At 43.5% G+C, this 18,381-nt stretch overlaps 1 protein-coding gene across 2 annotated transcripts in view; it reads left to right on the plus strand.

Moving 5' to 3' along the window:
* Positions 1-18,381, plus strand: part of CPSF2 (cleavage and polyadenylation specific factor 2) — a 187,365-nt gene that overhangs the window by 24,246 nt on the left and 144,738 nt on the right. For both annotated transcript variants that reach the window (XM_085626508.1, XM_085626507.1), the window contains 2 exons: positions 6,213-6,328; positions 17,345-17,532. In XM_085626508.1, coding sequence (XP_085482634.1) covers positions 6,213-6,328; positions 17,345-17,532 — 304 coding nt within the window. The remainder of the gene's footprint in view (positions 1-6,212; positions 6,329-17,344; positions 17,533-18,381) is intronic.

Genomic DNA, 18,381 nt, shown 5'->3' on the forward strand with positions numbered 1-18,381 from the left:
AAATTGTCAGAGTCCATTTAAGGTGAACATCATAAGAAAGCAAATAAATAAAAAGTTACTGTGTGTTATGGTCCTAAAAGGCCATTGAGAGCACCTGGTAGCATAAAAATTAAACATGATTAATAAATGTAACAGAACACAGAGCAGCACCATTGGACTATAATTGATGGTCTTTCTGTTTTACATTTTTTATTTTGCACGTACAAATGAAATTATTTTAACCTTCCCTTTATTTAAAATCATCGCTGCTTATGAAATTTGAAAATTATTTCCACATTTAACAAAATTCTTTTCGGTTATGTTTATGCAGCAATAATCGAAGCCGTAATCTGTACCCGTGTTAAATTTGAAGAGACGTTTTCACACACACTGGTTAGTGTTTCATAGTGCTTAAGCGGGTTAATTACTCATGGGCTGCAACTTTCATTTCCATTATGGAAAAACTTAGGAGGTCAAAGGTAGCTATTAAAAAAAGAAAAAATAGACCCACAGCAACTGCTTTCGCTACACAAATGTGTGGCAGAATGTTTGATGTTGATGCTAATAAAACCAGTGGCTTAGAAGATGATACCAGACCATGTATCCTCTTATTGGTTCAGTAAAGATTGTAAACCAGTGAAGATTGCTCTACTGCTAGCTATGAAGAATTACGATGGAGAGGACCTCAAAATAAAAAGGCACCAGTATAAAGGCACATTGAAAGTGAAAAGTGCTATGTGGTAATATCATTTTTCTCAATGGTGTTTTCAAATAGGTAATATTGTCTCAACAAGCACTGGGGTTACTTTTGCAACGAGGCAAGTATCTGCCTCTTTGAAAGCTAAAGTGTCTCTAGAAAGAGACTGGTAAAATCCTAATTCCTTTAGAGTAGAACTTTTAAAATGTTTGTTTTCCCACGGGGTTACTTGGACAGACAGCATGCTTCAAAAAAATATCTACTTGCTATATTCCTAAAACCCTGCATGGAAAATTCACCTTGACTTAACTTTCAATTTTCCTTCTTTTATTTATCTTGAATGCCCTTTTCCTTCCCTTCTACATTCTTCATGCCTCCTGTGTATGTAGGCTATTCTAAATAGCATGTCTTAATCTCTTTCTTTAAAAACATATCCCTGTAATTTGGCAATATCTATTCATTCCATCAACCATTTTCTAACACCCAAGTCATTAATGTACCATGGAGACACTGGAGTAAATGTATGGTATGGCTTCTTTTGCAAGCACAAGACTAATCCCAATAACCAATTGACTGACCACTAGCTTTGGGCTCCTGTGTAACTTGCTAGTTGCTGTGAAACACTTCAACGCCTCATTAAGTTTAGTAAGTGCTATATAAATGCAAATTCAATTTAGCTTTGTCCCATTATCCCAAAGACCTATGGATGGACCACCTGTCCCATTAAATGATATAATACTGGAGAATGTAAAAGTTCTAATATCGTTTTGTACTAGAATGTTGACACAGTCAGGACATTGTTAATGCTAAAGCACCCCTTGCGCACAAGGTACACGTCATCTGGGTTTAGTCAATAAGGTGCACTTGGGTCCACTGTAGACTATGATGTTAGAATAAAATTGTTGAGCCCCTAGTTCTTAGCTTCATGCGTATAAATCAATGACTGCTTTCAATTCAATTATGAGAGCAACTTAAACGTATTCTTTTACTCTGTACTTAATTTTGTGTAAAATAAAGGCCACCTTCTGACCAAGTGAGGGAGTAAGACATCTGAAGGAGGTAGGATTTACTTGGGAATGTGATCAACTAAAATGAGCACATTGTTTTTCAGTGCTTATGGACAGGGTGGGACTCAAATGTTTTTAAATTCAAGTGTTGTAAATAAATAATTAACTTGCTCTCTGAGGCCCCCTACCAACTAAAAATGCTCTCAAGCACTCCTCGGTTACGTTGAGTCCTTGGCGAACATTGGGTTTGATAAATCATGTGACATGCAAGCAGAGTATCAATCGTAGTCTTGTATCCCACACATTTCAATTGACAGTCAAATGTTGATTAAAGTGTAAGGTCAGCATGATTAATGTTGACTTTTTTTTAAATGCAGATAGTTCTGAATAGCATGTGCTTATTTGGGCTTGAGGTTTAACTACCAGACTGAAGCTGCTGTGCTGTACCATTACCTGGCATCTTAACCCAGTGTACTAATTTGTATCCATGATTACAGCGGGGTCCTGTTGATACTCTGTGTAGGTGCCACGTGGTAGAAGTTTCAAGAATTTTTCCGTCAGTGCACAGCGCTCACACCCAAACTACAACAGCAATCCTTTTTAGGTCTCGCCTGAGCTAGCGCATGCGCTCCTCTGCGAGACATTTAGTAGGTGGTTTTTGAAGTGCTGCCACAGGCTTTTGGTGGCCTAAAGCTTGCGTGCACGTGCGCAGCCGCCATCTGTCTTTCCTCTGTTGATCGCGATCACTTTCACCGGGCCGCGCGGCCGTGTCACTTAAGTGATGTAGTTTTCGGGGCAAAAAAGATAAATCAATAAACCAGTGCAATTTTTTGGGGGAAACGCCTTAACTGTTTTTTCTTAAGTAAGATTTCTAACCAAAACAAGCAATGGCAAAGCAAATAGGTTCTGCCTAGGCAACAGCATTGGCGGTCATAGCGTTTTTTTTTTTTTGTTGTTCTTTTTGTTTTTTTTTACTTGAAGACATGTTGCACACCAGTTCGGGCTGCTCCGCAACATGTGTAAAAAGATAAAACATTGACAAAGCCAATAGATTTTACATAGGTGAAACCTATTGGCTTTGTCAATGTTTGTTTTTTAAGATGGCTATGTGGTGATTACACCGTCTCTTAACTTTCGGGGGTGCCTTTTGAACACTCAACGGTAAACGTATTCATGTGTTTTTCTGGCAATTAAACAGTATTCCACCCTTCCATTTTTGGAAATCCCCAACCACAGATGTCAGGTTGAATGAGTTTAACAGTTCAATCTAGCAAGTGTTCTGGATTTCCAAGATACTACCAGGGCTCGAAATGCACAAATAAAAACAAGATGAGAAACATAGTGTGTAAGTAGTCAGTTAAACAATTTGGAAGCGGGATGAAAGTACCCACGGAGTATGTATTATTAAAGGCAGTGTCTGGAAGAAGTAGTGCATGAAAACTATCCCAGTGTAAAGTTTTTTTATTGGTACGTGTGGCATTAGTTAGTGGCTTCCATTTATGACAGAAAAGAAACAGGTAGCTATGGGGTGGAAGACTATGCCATTAATGCCCAAACAAGAGCTCTTAAATTTGGTGTACATGACATAGTTTATTTTTAAGATTGGCTTACAGACACCAGCTCATGTTTTTTCCAAAAACACAATAAATTATACTTAGATATATGCATGCGTAGAGCGGCTTTTGGTCAGTCCTCTGTGTCCATTGGTCTGTTCAAGTGTCATACATATTTTGCCTCTGCCCAATACAGCATACAGCATAGGACAATGGGTCAGCTGACTTCAGTCACTGGCTTTCTTCACTGTGAGTGATTGCATATTACCTGTGTGTTGGAAAGTGGGTTATTGGTATGGGCAAATGTAGGTCTGCCACTGGCAATAAGGCCACTAACACATGATAGGACCCAGCATAGGTCTTAGAAAATTATTCCTATGCTCAACGCTTGGTAACGTGGCTGCGAGCAGACAGGCTTAACTTCAAAGACCGGTATGTAAAGCATTTTAAAACACCATTTCAGTAAATAATTAAGACACAACACAAAATAAAAATCCAACACCAATTTATAAAAATAGGTAATATTTTTATCTTTTAAATGACACCCAAACGAAAACAAAATCCACTGTAGGGAACCAGAGATATGAATTTTTAAAGATTAGTCACTTTCTAGTGCTTAAAAACCAACAGTGCCCCTTTTAGTCATTTCGTTTTCTCTGACAGGGACACACCTTTAGAAACTGTTCTGGAGCATATCTCATCACCATGCAGCCTTCTCCAGCATGCTGGGTCCGGTTAGAACTCCTTCCTGAAGTTCTGCTTGCAGGTCCCAAAGTATCCAACACACAGTCCAAGGTTCTGGAATCTCCAAGAGGGTCCTTGAAAGTGTGAAACTTCAATTCCTCAATCCACTTGAACAAAACCCTTTCAACTCCACTGGTACTCCGGGCTGGGGATTCTTTGTGGGGATGTCCAGGTGAGCTCTGTTGACCTGTAGCTTGCAGGGAGTCTACTTCTTAGTCCTTTTGTAGCAAGGTAATCCACAGGGCTGCAGTTTTCAGATGGTGCAGTTTTCAGAGGTCAGGCCTTAGAAGTCTTTGCACAGCAGAACTTCGCAGCAGGGCACTTCTTGCTTCAGTAAGTTTCAAGCAGCAGATCTGGAGGGCTCTGCCCCTCTCAGATACTTATTCAAAATTCTCTGGGTCAAGCACCAGGTCACTTCTGACCAATGAGAGCATGGCAACTCCTCATAGTTATGACCACATCCTGTAGAGTGTGGCATTATTTTGTCCCAGAGTTCATCATTCTTACAAATCCATAATGGCTGATTTTCCAGCAAGGAGGTAAGAGCTGGCTAAACACACCCCCTGGGATGGCTTATTTCCATGGTCTCTCCCCCTACCATCTGCACATACCTTCCTTAAACCTAGCCCTGACTCTGGGTCAAGAGTGTCAGAGTGAAACTGAAACCCAGGCCTCCCCTCTGCCTTTGAAGAGCATAGTTTACGACTCCACCTCCTGGCCTGGCATTCCTATAGACCAGCACACTGCCCTCCCAACAGAGTAGTTTTTGATCACCTCTTGAAAGCAGCCTGGCTAATCCACTTAACTCTGACCAATCGGGGCAGACCACAGGAAGGCTGAATTTGGACTTACAAAGTCTTATAACTTCTTGTATGTACACTTTATGAGAAATTCAAGAATAATAATATTGTTGGATTTACTACTACCATTCTGGGAAGTCTTTGAATGGTCCGGCTAGTCCTCTCCTATCAATATTTATTCATCAATAACTTCCTACCGTGTTAACCTATGGACCATGGGGTTTGCAATGGAAAATGATTTGGGCCAGTTTTCTAGCACCAGGGCATATAAAAACATATTTTATAAGTATTTCCCTAATCTCTACAGGACCCCCACCCCTTGTGCAACTAAGGGAGACTAGGGGTCCTGAATCTGCAGAAATATTGCAGATCCTCCTTACCCAGTTCTTCTAGAATCAAAGTCTAATTTGAGCACAATTTAAGGTTTAAAAGCAGTCCTGGTACCCAGTGCTGCTTTTAAACTGACCTCCGGCTTCAGCACTGCACACATGCTAGTGCAGAAAAAGCTGCTGGCCTCTAGACTACCATACCCATGGGTACTGGGGACTTCTAGGTAGTTTCAATCCCCTGCCCTATTACATACTAGGGGCCTACGGGGTAGGTCATGCCAATTACAGGGGTACCCCACCATACGATGGTGTATCGTAGTGTATGTTGGGTGTCTTAACTGTATTCTAATGTGTTCTTTTTAGCTTGGCACTGGCCCTGGGCCTGGTTAGGCTGAGCCCAGGGTCAGTCAGTCAGTTACCACCAGTTCCAGTCAGCAAAAGGATGGGGGGGTGCCCAGGGCACAGGATGACTTTGCCTGTGGACATGTGCATGGCCGCCTCAAAAGCTGTCCACTTCCATGCCAAGGCTAGTGGGCCAATCTCTGCTTTTGTTTTGCTTTCACTTCAAATTTTTGATTTATTTGTGAGGTCGGTCGCTTTTACATTTTTTCTGAACATATTGCATGATTGCTTTGGACCGTAGCATTTTTAATATGACAGTTGAGCTTTTAATACCTATTGCAATGTTTGAAAAAAAAATGGTTTCAGGCTCGCCAAAGCCTGGTCTATTGGATTGCCAGTGATGTTTGTCCTCAGTTGTGGTAGATTATTTTCAATCAAATGAATTTTGGAGTAAGAGAGGTAGGGCGTCTTTGTCCAGGGCACGAAGAATGGTTTGTTACAAGCAGTAATTACAGTTCCAACAACCAGCATTGGCATAGCTAATAGGTCTCGCCTTTGGGACCTTATAAGTGTGTAGCCATGCAACAGTTGTTGTTGCACCAAGGATATTGTGCTGCATAACTAAATACTTATAAGGTCCCAAAAGCGAGACCTATTGGCTATGCCAATGCTTGTTTTACATTTTTTTCCCACTTTCCATAATATTACAATTGATTGCAGAGAAATGTTGCTCACAGCCGTTGTTTGTCTCTTTCTTCCAGCCATTTGAATGGGTGCTCTTTGGAAATGGTCAGCCGACCCTCACTGCTTATCACAGATTGCTTTAACGCTACGTATGTGCAACCCCGAAGAAAGCAGAGAGATGAACAGCTTTTAAGTAAGTACTGTGTGATAACTGTGGACCGCATAGGACAATATGTAGAATAACCAAGACGGTAAAGTAGAGAAACTTAAGTGTCAACCGAAGTGGCCTAATTCATATTCCTTGTTTTGTTATGGGTGTATATTCTGTTCTGTATTTATACTGTTTTAACTTTATTAGTGGAGCCCCATTGTTCAGGTTTAAAAATTGTTTTCTTGGCACGTGCTTGCAAGTGTTGTGGGTTCACGTGGCTCCATCATGTATGTGCTACCTATGGATGTACCTGATCTTAGCTACACGGAATCTCCGTGCTCTTTTGAGATCATGGTCTGTGTTCGCTTTTAGTTTGTACAGTACCATTACTACGGTGCACCTAGAACAGTTCTGGCTGTTTTGACTAGCAGGTTAGTTGGAACGCCTAGAAACAAAGGATTTCAAGTATAAACAAACTATGACCTTTCTGGAGTGTTTTGAAGAATTTTACTTTTCTTGAATAGGATGATGTTAAAGTTTCGTTGCATTTAAAACAAATGTAAAGAAAGTAGACTAGTGAAAAGGCTTATGGTAACGTAAATTCAAAAAGTTTGTGCTGCAGGGCAAGCTCCTGCAGACACGTTCTAAGCTGGATGCAGGTTCACACTAACTGATGGCATCATCTGCTGACCTCTTTCACACACACTCCCTATCATAGCACTCTCATTTGATATGTACAGTTGCACGCCTCTGTGAATGTGCTAGTCCAGTTTTATGCTATTAAAGAAAATCGGTTTACAATGTTAAGTAGCTTTACCTGCTTTTTTACTGTTATGGTCTTTAAAGCGCTGAATGAGCCATTTAGTGCTCATCATTGTTCAGGAGAGCATGGTTCATGTTTTAGCACATAACTGGGTTGCCTAGTTGTGCATGTCCACTAGGCTTTGGGAGATTGGCAAACCAGCCCCTTGGAGCTGGTGTAGCATGTGTTTAGTCCTGTTAGAGAGCAAATTATTGGCAACTGTATCACGCTTGCAACTGTGTTAAATGCATGAGAAAATGGTGTTGGTGAGTATAGTGTAAACCACTAGCCGTGAAAAGCAGCATATTGGCATCTGTAACGCACCAAGTACTGTATGGATGACATAAAAATAGCAGTGTTGGTTTATTTTCGGGGATTTGGTTTATTTCAGGTGCTGGTTGTGTTTATTGTTCGGTGGATTGTGTCCTGAAGTAAGGTTATTGTGCTTCATATTGGATCTTTCAGTTGTGTCCTAAATGTTGAGATGTTCTGTATGAGTCGTTGGTGGTGTTAAAGAGGTACTTGTTGCCAGATGTGACTCTGCTATTCTAGGTATATGAGTGCGTAGACGTGGTGCATCCAATGTGTTCAAATTAATTTGTTGCTAACTGTGCAGAGAAATTCTTGTTCACCTGTAATACTTGTGGCCCTATATTTGATTCTCGAGAGAGAGTGATGGTATATTTTTGGTGTTTTCAGGTTAGGGTTAAAATTACTGCAGTGTGCATTTTCTAGGTAACATTTTCCTTTCTGTAGTTCAATTTGTTTGCATGTCAGTATGGTGATGGCGAGTCTAGTGTGTTCCTTTGTATTTGCTGAGTGATTTGTGGCGCTGCTGTATTTACAGGCGGTGTTCTTCAGTCAGGTGGTCTAGTAAGTGGCCAGTGCAATTGTGCAACAGTGGTGGATTAAATTAGGGGGCAAACTAAATAAATTAAGAGGGTGTAACTAAATTATGTGACAAGGAAAATAAAATTGTGACATCCTATACAATTATGCGGCACTTTCTGTGGCACTTTCTCATTTTCTAATTTTAACACATATTGACAAATTAGATTGTATTGTAGTTGCATTTATATAGTACTTCATACCCCTGATGAGGGGCTGAATCATGTTAGTGGATGGAAGTATGACAGACTGTGGATGGTTGCCACTCTGGATCTGTGTTTAAACTCATGATCACAGGTTTGAATTTCAGTGGCTTTACTCAGCCTTTCATCCTTCCGAGGTCGATAAATTGAGTTTGGTAAAGTTGGGTAACAACCATCTGTTTTTTCAAGGCCAGAAGACCTAATACTTGGGAGAACGTGTGCTTTACAAATAAACATTGTTATAGATGACATCCAGCAGTACTTCCTCTACAGATCACCAAGCTTGGAATTAGCACTTCAATTCACCAGCCCTCTTATAAACAAGGATTTATAATGCAATAGGTCTCGCATTGGCACAAGTTTGAGCTATTGGCATTGCAAATAACAATGCCTTTTATTTTTGTTTTCTTTTAAAAACATAAATAAAAGGCATTGTAATTTACAATGCCAATAGTTCAAACTCGCGTAACCGCGAGACCTATTGCAGTGCAAATGCTTGTAAGACCTCGAGACACTGAAGAACCTGAAAATGGGAAGTAGGTTATGAGGAGGGGTAGACAAACGTAATATGCTGGCTGGAGAAAACAAAATTGCCTGGGGAAAGGACTGCAAGTGAGAGCATGCGAATCTATAAATGTTGCGTAGGAATGGTAGTGAGGAATGCTGCAGCTTAAAGTAAAACTAATGTGCTGGCAAAATAAAAGCTGCACGTGCTGATTTAAGTAATGCTGCGTGTTTGCTTGTGCGTGGGCAAGCTACTTAGAGTTTAGAGGGGGGGGGGGGGGAGAATGTTCCCAGTTCCTTGTCCTGAAATGCTAATTAATTTAAGCAGCTGGAGAGAGAGTAAATGGGGGATGCACAGGCAAGGCTTGTGATTTTATGATGTTTGTTGTGGGCTCTATATGGGTGTGGAGCACTAAATTATTCAAAACTGCTGCGCACTTTTAGCACAGCAAAAATAACATGGGCGTGGGGTGCACACGCTGCGTGATGTTGGGGAGCATGGTATTGTGATGTAAATTATAACAAGTGTTATTATTTACTTATTGTTCCTTGTGCTTTTCTTTAACTGTACCACGTTGTAATTGCCAAATGTCATGTTAGAATGTGTACATGTTACGTGTGTACGGCACTGGAAAGAGTTGCTTGTTTGCTGCTCTCCGTGTTCGGCCGGGACTTTTCATGTAATAAAAAGCTTAACTTATGAAGAGCATGTGAGCGGAAATTATTGCAATTAGTGGCGACGAGCAGCTGAAAGCCTTAGCAATGGAACCTATGGTGTCGGATGAAAGGAAAAGGCAAGGTGCAGTTTTGAAGAGAATACTTGTGCTGAGTATACAGTTTAAAAACAACCATTAACCCAAACTCTCCTCCGGAGCAACACTGCCCATCCTGAGAAGCACAGTCCCATACTCTCTTGCCAAAAAAGAGTGCCCATCCTGAGAAGTTCTATCCAATACTGCTCGCCCCAGAGCAACAACGTCCACCCAGAGAAGCACTGTCCCTTACTCTCCCAGTGTTCTCTTCGGAAGCACTGTTTATGCTCCTGTTTTGATCTGACAATGTCACACACCCCAGTCCCAGCACTGTCCCAAGCTCTGCTTCCAAGAACTACCGTCCACCCTGAGAAGCCCCATTACGCCTCCTTCCCTGAGAAACGGTGACCCGCCCTCTCCCACGGAGAAACAATGATCCATCCTAAAAAGCACTGTCCCACACCCCCTCCCTCCTACATAGAGATACTGATCCCTCTTGTGCAGCTATGCCACCCCACACAAACAAACGCTGTCCATCCCAACACTATGTCCTCTCGCTCACAGACACAGGGCTCATCATTACTCTAGAGACACACTGCCCACCATCAGAAGCATTGACTATGCCCCACAAGGACGCGAATCAGCACTAAATTACCTCCCAGAACACTGCCCTAGTCTCTTCCCCCAACCACATCCCTCTCTACCACAACACCCAACCCCCGTCACCAGCTTACCTGGCTCGCACAGACTACTGTAGTGGTAGGGGTTGCAGCAGGCACTGTCCTCCGACCTCCCGAAATTTTGACAGCCCAGTAGCGCGTTGAGCTCGGCAGGGCGCTGAAGATCAGGCCAGAGGAAGAGCTTGCAGAGTAGCCACTGGGGGGGGGGGATGCGGGCAAGCCGCCCACCCATAGTTCGGCCAGGTGAGGGAGGACAAAGCCCCCCACCAAAGCTTCTTTGGATTCCACGGCCTCCAGGAGCGCCTTGAGTGTCTGAAAGCGCTTGAGAATTAAGTAGGTGACTGCCTTAAGTTTGGGGTCGGGCGGAACAGGGGACCTTGAGGATCCCATGGTGGGAGAGCACAGACAGAGAAGGGAACCGGCACACGTGTATGGTGAGAGCACTAAGCGGAGATCGCAGGAAGAGAGCACATAGCGTAGGGAACCGGCACATGTACACAGAGAGAGCACTGAGCGGAGATCGCAGGAAGAGAGCACACAGGGGAGGGACCAGCACACGTACACAAAGAAAGCACTGAGCGGAAAGGAGATCGCAGGAAGAGAGCACACAGAGGAGGGAACCGGCACATGTACACAGACTGCACTGAGCGGAGATCGCAGCCAGAGAGCACAAAGAAGAGGGAACGGCACAGGTACACAGAGAGAACACTATAGAGAGATCACAGCGAGAGGGCACACAGAGGAGGTAACCGGCTCATGTACATAGAGAGAGCACTGGGCAGAGAGCGCAGCCATAGAGAACACAGTGGAGGGAATCGACACATGCACACTAAGAGCACCAAACGGAGATCGATCTCAGCCAGAGAGCACACAGGTGGGAACCAGTAAATGAACACAGAGAAAGCACTGAGCGGAGATCGCAGCCAGAGCGCGCACACAGAGGGGGGAATCGACACATGCACAGTGAGATTGCACCGAGCGGAGATCACAGCCAGAGAGCACACAGAGGCGGGAACCAGTACATGAACACAGAGAGAGCGCTATGGAGAGATCACATCCAAGCCCCATGATTCTGGCCCCGCCCGAGGCGCTAACCATTGAGCAGCCGGCCTCCAACTTAATTTTAAAATGTAACTCCCGGCGCGCAGTGCCCGCACCAGCCAGGCTGAACATGAGCAATAACAACCGTGCCCTCAGCATGTGAGTTGGACCTCCTCCTTGTCCCAAGAAACCCGGGGAGGCGAGGCTAAGGGGCGGAGAGGAGGAGACAGCGTGCGGACAACAAAAACAAAAGTCGCTAACCAATGACAGAGCTGACTGGCGCATGCTCCAGGTGTGAAGGCAGCAAGGCAGCGTGGTTGCAGGAAGCCTGGAGCGTGCATTACACGTGACGCCTTGCAAAGATGAGAAAAGCATTTGCGACACACTGAAAGCAGGCGAGCCAGTCCGGGTGGTCCGGACAAAAAAGCGAAAAGGAGGCACCCCAGAAACCTTATTTCCAATGGCTGCGCACCGTTTACTATAAACGGTGACGCAAGCCAGTGGAAATAAGGGGCGGGGCTTCAAGCCCTTTTCAGAAAGTACTCATCTGCATTAAATCTCGCCGAGCGAGCTACGCATGTGCGCAGCAACGCTAGGTGAGACCTAAAAAAAGAACAGAATTCTTTAACATAACTTAGCAAAATTAGTAGTGTACAAGGTCAGGAAGGGAAATAACCTGATTCTTCCAAGATCCTGAAGTAGAAACAGGAACCTCTGTCGCCATCTCCCTAGTACAGTCCGGAGGAGTAATTGCGGACCAATCTTCGTGAGATAGGAGCCCACAATTTTTTACGTCCTGATGAATGCCACGTACCCGAAGGGCCAGTTTGGCAGAAACATGTTGACGACTACAATCACGGTGGTGATGGGGTACTAATTCCCCCATTCCTCACATTTATTTTAAATACCAAATAATTGCCCAGTGAATAAATGTATTTCGTCTTTTACATTGGTTTTTAAATCACTCATTTGCACTGGCCCCCACTTAGACTTTAGAAGTGCCTCCTTGTCTCCAGGTGTAGGCCCGCTCTCTACCAAACACAGTTTCTAGGGAGCGAGGACTGCCAATGATGAAGCATGACACCTGGTGGTGTGTGAGGACAGTCCTTCACTTTTTGTGAGATGCCTGGTACTCTACCTAGTACCTTGTAATTTTCCGGTCACTTCTTTTCAGGGTAGCTTCTTTGTGTGATCATGTTAAGGTTGGAGGCCAGCTCACCCTGAAAACTCTGTAGCCTCTAGTTCCCTCCCCTGGGAAACCCCAGGGTTTTGTGTGTTACAAGCTTTTTCATCCACGCATTTTATATGGGTGATATTGCTTGTCGTTTTTAACTATTATGGTAGGAATTAACACCATGGGTTAATGTCTAGGTTAATTAATTAGCAAAGCGGTCATTGGACATTTGTACGGTTTTTAATTGATTGTCATTTGTAGCAATATTATTGTCTCTGTTAGATATTAACCTAATTTGCCCTGGCATAGTAAGTGTACCGAAATTAGACCTTTAAAAGTGGAGAACGTGCCAACTGCTCTATGCCCTATAATGAAACTATGTAAAGATATGTGGGGCGGAACTCCACCCCACTTCGGACGCACAGCGTTCAAATGGGCACATCAAAAATGCCACCAATTCATCCAATCTTCTCATAAAGTTTTATTTTGTAGACAACCCCTGACGAAGGGCCAGACCAGGCCCGAAATGCATTGGGTAATGAAGCACGCTTGTTAAGGAGGACCTATGTATCATTCCATGCTGCAGATCAAGGCCTGTATTGGCATGTCTACAAGCATTAAGGATTAAATGTAAAACATAGTGTCTGACGTTTGACTGGATGAAAAGGAGTTACGATTCATCAAAAGTGGATTAATTTGAAATAAAACTTTGAGAAGATTGGATGAATTGGTGGCATTTTTGATGTGCCCATTTGAACGCTGTGCGTCCGAAGTGGGGTGGAGTTCCGCCCCACATATCTTTACATGTTTCCCACGTGGCCGGGCAGTCCACGATTTCGGGCCTGCACGCATTAACAATTCAAAGAAATCAATTACGTAAAAACCTGTGAACAAGAGGTGTGCACTCTGTCATTTTCTTTGCTATAATGAAACTATAACAGCTCGGTTTTCTCTTATATTTTGTTCACTTCCGTGTTATTACCTGACAACTATTATACATAAATGCCATAACAGTGCAAGCTTTCCCTGTGAGCTGAAAAGCCCAAAAATAAAAAAACGACTGCCGTTCAGTTAATAGGCAGTGTCAAGTAGGAACCCTAGATACTCCTATGTAGCAGAACATTAAGCTAGGTAAGGAAAAGGGCAGTGGTCACAGTGTGTCCTACGATGTCCTATGAGTTCTATAAGCCGAACACTCGCTCTCAGCACTTCACACACCAATCACTGCACATGCTCCTCTAAATTGTACCTCTGCTAGAGGCTTCTCGTTTCTTACATTCCATAATCACCACTTCACCTTGAGAACACAACCTTTCCTTCATAGAAAAGTAATTCCTTCTTTAGTCATTCTTTAGCATGCCCGACTGACCCACTAGTGACAGCATGCACAAGTCCTTTCCATGACCCTGGAGTGAAATTTTATTTAAGAGCTCACATGGGTGCTAGGATTTAAAGCTTTGCCTATCATTTACTCCAGTCACATGGAAAGCTGCACCTCTCTTCAAGATGAAGTGACGTGCTACTCTAGAATATCCCGGGGCATCTCTAAATTAAGGAAATCCCTCTGAGGGTGATGCCTGACCTCCTCTCGGTATCATCTTTAAAATTATTATCCTTCAGCTGCCTCAGATGTACATGCTCACAACTTTCCTTTCGGTCAGGAGTAAATCAGAACACCAAAACATTTAAAACAACTGACCTGCACCATTGCTGTGCTCATTCCAGCTAAAATATATGTACAAATAAATTTGATCCTTTGTGACACTTGGTGAATACTGTAGGTGTAGGTTTTAACACCAAGAAAATAATGTTGAAAAGGTGTTTGTCTTTTGCTTAGCTTAGACATTACCTTGAAAGTAAGAATCTTTTAAATCTTAAGTCACCGAAAAACAAATGTCGGGCAGGCAATATGAATAGTAAAATGACTATTTTGAAGTGTTCTTTTTAAAAGTAATTTCTACAAACACCTTTACTATACAAGTACAAACCCATCACACTGATAGTAGTCTTGTTACACCTGCTCCCTAGCCATGACCGGTATGACTTAAATAAGGTGGGTCTGACTAGGAAGAAAATGTACTTCTATAGCAAACTCAATTATTCCCAAGGACATTGCATCTCAAGATCCGAACCTGAAAAACCGATCTTTGGTAAACCAGAAACCTAAGCTCTGTTTCTCCTCAAAAGCAACTAGAATCTTGACTTCCCTGCCACTGAGCTATACCCAGCCGAGTCAATTATCCCACTTCACGAAGAAGTCAAAATCTTCCTCTGCAAAAAGTATTCCACTCAGTAATATTAACATAGTGATGGTACCTTACTTGGGAGATTATGCTAGCCCTAATACTTTGCCCATTGAGAAGGTTTAAGGCATTTTATTTATTTAGTGTTTTATAGGGTGCGAACGTGACCTGTTAGGGTATCAGAGCGCTTTACAGGGATAACAAGTTATATACAAGTTCGGAATAGACAATTCCATAGGTAGGGATAGATGAACGTGCATACACTTGGGGAAAAACAGGTCATATACAATATTCGGAACGGCGATCATGAGAGAACTTTGCGGAGATAACTATCTTTTACACTTGCAGGAATGACAAGTCATTTAAAGATATTTGGAACAAGTGATCATGAGAACACTTTGCAGAGATAGCCAGCTTATTCAGAAGTAGGAATGAGCGAAAAGGGTACCCTAGAGGGAGATACGAAAAGTGGTGGTGAAAAACAAAAAGATTCACAATTATGAGCAGACAATCATGATACCAGAGGCGCAGGAATAAGGCATGGATATCAAGAACGGTTAGCACAGGTGGAGATTAAGAATGGAGCAAAAACATATCGCTAGGCCACTGGGGGAAGTGTGTGCAATGAGTGAGTTTTATGGGAGGAATTTGGCCATTAGGAAAGTTTTAGCTTTCTTTTTGAACCTTGACAAAGAGGGTATTCTTTTGATGTTAGGTGGCAGCGAGTTCCAGATTCTTGGTGCAGCCCCAGAGAAAGTTCGGTTGTATGCTTTTTTTTTTTCTTTCGGAATAGCACAGTCTCTGGTGGACTGGGAATTTCTGGCTCCTGCACATACCACGATTTTCTGGCCAAGATATGCAGGAGAATTTGAGTGTAGTGCTTTGTGCGTGATGCAGGCCAATTTGAGTTGGATTCTGGCTGCAAAAGGAAGCCAGTGCAGCGCCTTCAGGTGCGGTGAGATGTGATTGAATTTTTTGAGCCTGTTAAGAGTCTAGCGGCAGCATTGAGACAAGCTTTTAGGGTGTTGTTAAGATCTTGGGTAGGCCAGAGAGGGTTGAGCATCCGTATTCGATCTTAAAGATAACTAAATGCCTGAACTGCCATTTTTAGGTTCGATGCGTCAAGGAAGTGTTTGTTTCTCAAGTAGCTCAGGTGAAACTTTCCAATTTTGGCCAAAGAGTTGATGTGGGCTCGCATTTTCAGGTTGCTGTCCAGTGTGATACCGAGTGATTTAGCGGAGTCCACTATGGTCGGTGTGCAAGTCAGTGCTGTTCGGCATAGGCAAAGTGGCCAATTGACCATGGCCCCCTCCCTCCCAAGAGGCCCCTGGGAAAGTGAACTAACTTTATTTGTTTTCAGTCTATTGTATTTCTCTAGCTAATCCGCTTTCCCTTTCATTCTACTGCTACCACTGACTCTTCCTGACATGTCATCTTAACAATTTTAGGGGTCCAGGGCAAGATATCATTTAAACTCTGTGTGTGTGTAACCCTGTTGAAGTTTAACATATAATTAAATATTGATTGGCATTATGCTGGCTTGAATTAGTAGGAAATAGCCAATAAGATTCAACTTTGCACTGTGCAGGGGCCCACCAAATCCTTACGATGACACTGTTTACCTGTGCTTGTTAACCCCTTCAGCGCGGTGCGGATTAACGCGCTATGCTGAAGGGTTCGTGCGCGGGCGGGGCCATGACGGAGCGGTTCCGTCATCCGCACAGCGCAACCGATGCGCGTGACGGAACCGCTCCGTCATGCGCATCGAAGGGGTTAAACTAGCAATGCACAGCTCACAGAGCAGGGGGAGAAGTGGTGGGCACTCTGTAAATGCACATGAATGTTTGGCCGGCTGTTTTGGGCCGGCCAAACAGTCATGCACACTTTGTATGTTCTCCACCCAGGCTGTCTCACAGCGTGGGTGGAGAACATGCCCAAGCTCCCAGTCCCCGACTGAGTGCCGAACCACGGCGCACAGACCAATCGCAGGCTTGCATTGCAGCGTTATTGGCTTAGGGGAGCCTGGTGCTTCCTGTTCCGGCTGGACGTCGAGAGACGATGGAGGAGAGACGCGGCGAGGAAGTATGTTTCTTTTTCTTTACACGCCACCTCCGATCTGTGCCACCTTCCACTGTGCAAATGTTTGTGTAACTTGTCGATTTGTATACGCTTAGCATGTATGTACGGATCACATTATCTTCTTCACCATTCTTTCACTTGAGCGGAATATGAAGCTTTGACTTATTCTTTCTGGCACCTACACAATCTTGACCTCTAATGCATTTTGGTACCCTGACAGCAATTCCCCCTCCTCCCCCCCAAACTGACTGGCATCTATAAACACCTCATCATACATTACACGTTTTGACATTAAAGTGCTAATCACCTTCAAGCCCCAATATCTAATACAATTGTTAGCTGTTGATATGCACATTATTTGTTATGCATGTGTATACTTTTACCTCTGTCAGGTTTCTGCTGGTAATATGGTTCATGAATTTGTCTCTCTTGCACCCTTGCCCACCGTGGCAAAAGGCTACCTACATGAAGACTGTTGAGCCACTCAACAAGTGTGTTTTGGTCTCTATTCTATGAAAACACTTAACGGTAGAACGCCACCAGGAGCTAATGATATTTTAGTTTGCTATTACTATGGTCTTTAGTATGCTATGCTTTGAAGTTATAGCCAGATGTGCCCCTTTATCCTCTCAGAGTACATATCTTTAACCTGAAATATTACTTTAAAAGTCTCTTCATTTGATTTTACACAGCCAATGTTCTGGAAACATTGCGTGCCGATGGTAATGTGTTGATAGCCGTCGATACTGCAGGAAGGGTTCTGGAACTGGCCCAGCTCCTCGATCAGATCTGGAGAACAAAAGATGCTGGACTCGGTGTTTACTCTCTCGCTCTGCTCAACAATGTTAGCTACAACGTAGTGGAGTTCTCCAAATCCCAGGTCTGTCCTTGTGTAAACAGTAGATATGTATATACAAATGTGTGTTTATTTTGTTTGTGTGTGATAATGTGTCCAGATTACATTTTGTATGACGGCTTAATTAAAAAAAAAACTTTGGGTGAAAGATTCTTCCTTGATTAATTAGTAGAATAATTGCCAAACACTAGGCCTAATCACAGGGATTTTATTGTATATTCCTGTCGCCTTCAGCTTGTTTTATCTTGTAGTCATAATTGTGGCTCACTGGTGGAGCTCACTGGTTAGAGGCAGCAGACCCGGAAGCAGAGGACGGCCCGGGACCAGGGTTCAATTCCCAACGCAGCAGGGTCGTGGACCAGGGCCAGCGGACTCGATAATTCTCGCCTCGGTGCCTACTCTAACCAGGGATCACACTCGGCAACACTGGGCATTAGCTTGCCTCATCTCCACAACGGCCCCCCACATTCGCCGGGGATGCCTGGTTTCACCTTGGAGATACCCAGGAGGGACCATCTCACAGTGATAGCCAGGACGGGTTCCCCAGCGCCAGGATGCCTCAGGGCAGCAGTGCGCTTTACAAGACACATACATTTACATCGTTCCAAACAAACCTTAATTTGGAGGCCTCTAAATTAACACTTTGCTTCTTAAACTTTCAGTGCAGTGTTGGCTTTAAGGACTCCAAGAATGCTTGTCACCAAGGGGCCACTTTAGTTTATATTTTTGCCCATTATAATCGGAACCCCTGCAGTCTAACTCGTGTTTACACTTCAAAGGTGGTTATCATAGCTCGTGAGGAGCTCTCTGCTCAGCAATCCATTGAGTGTCTGTTTTGTTCTCCTTTACAGGGCTTCTAATCTTCAGCGGGAT

Source organism: Triturus cristatus, chromosome 9 (genome assembly GCF_964204655.1).
Source record: "Triturus cristatus chromosome 9, aTriCri1.1, whole genome shotgun sequence".
NCBI classification, from domain to species: Eukaryota; Metazoa; Chordata; class Amphibia; order Caudata; family Salamandridae; genus Triturus; species Triturus cristatus.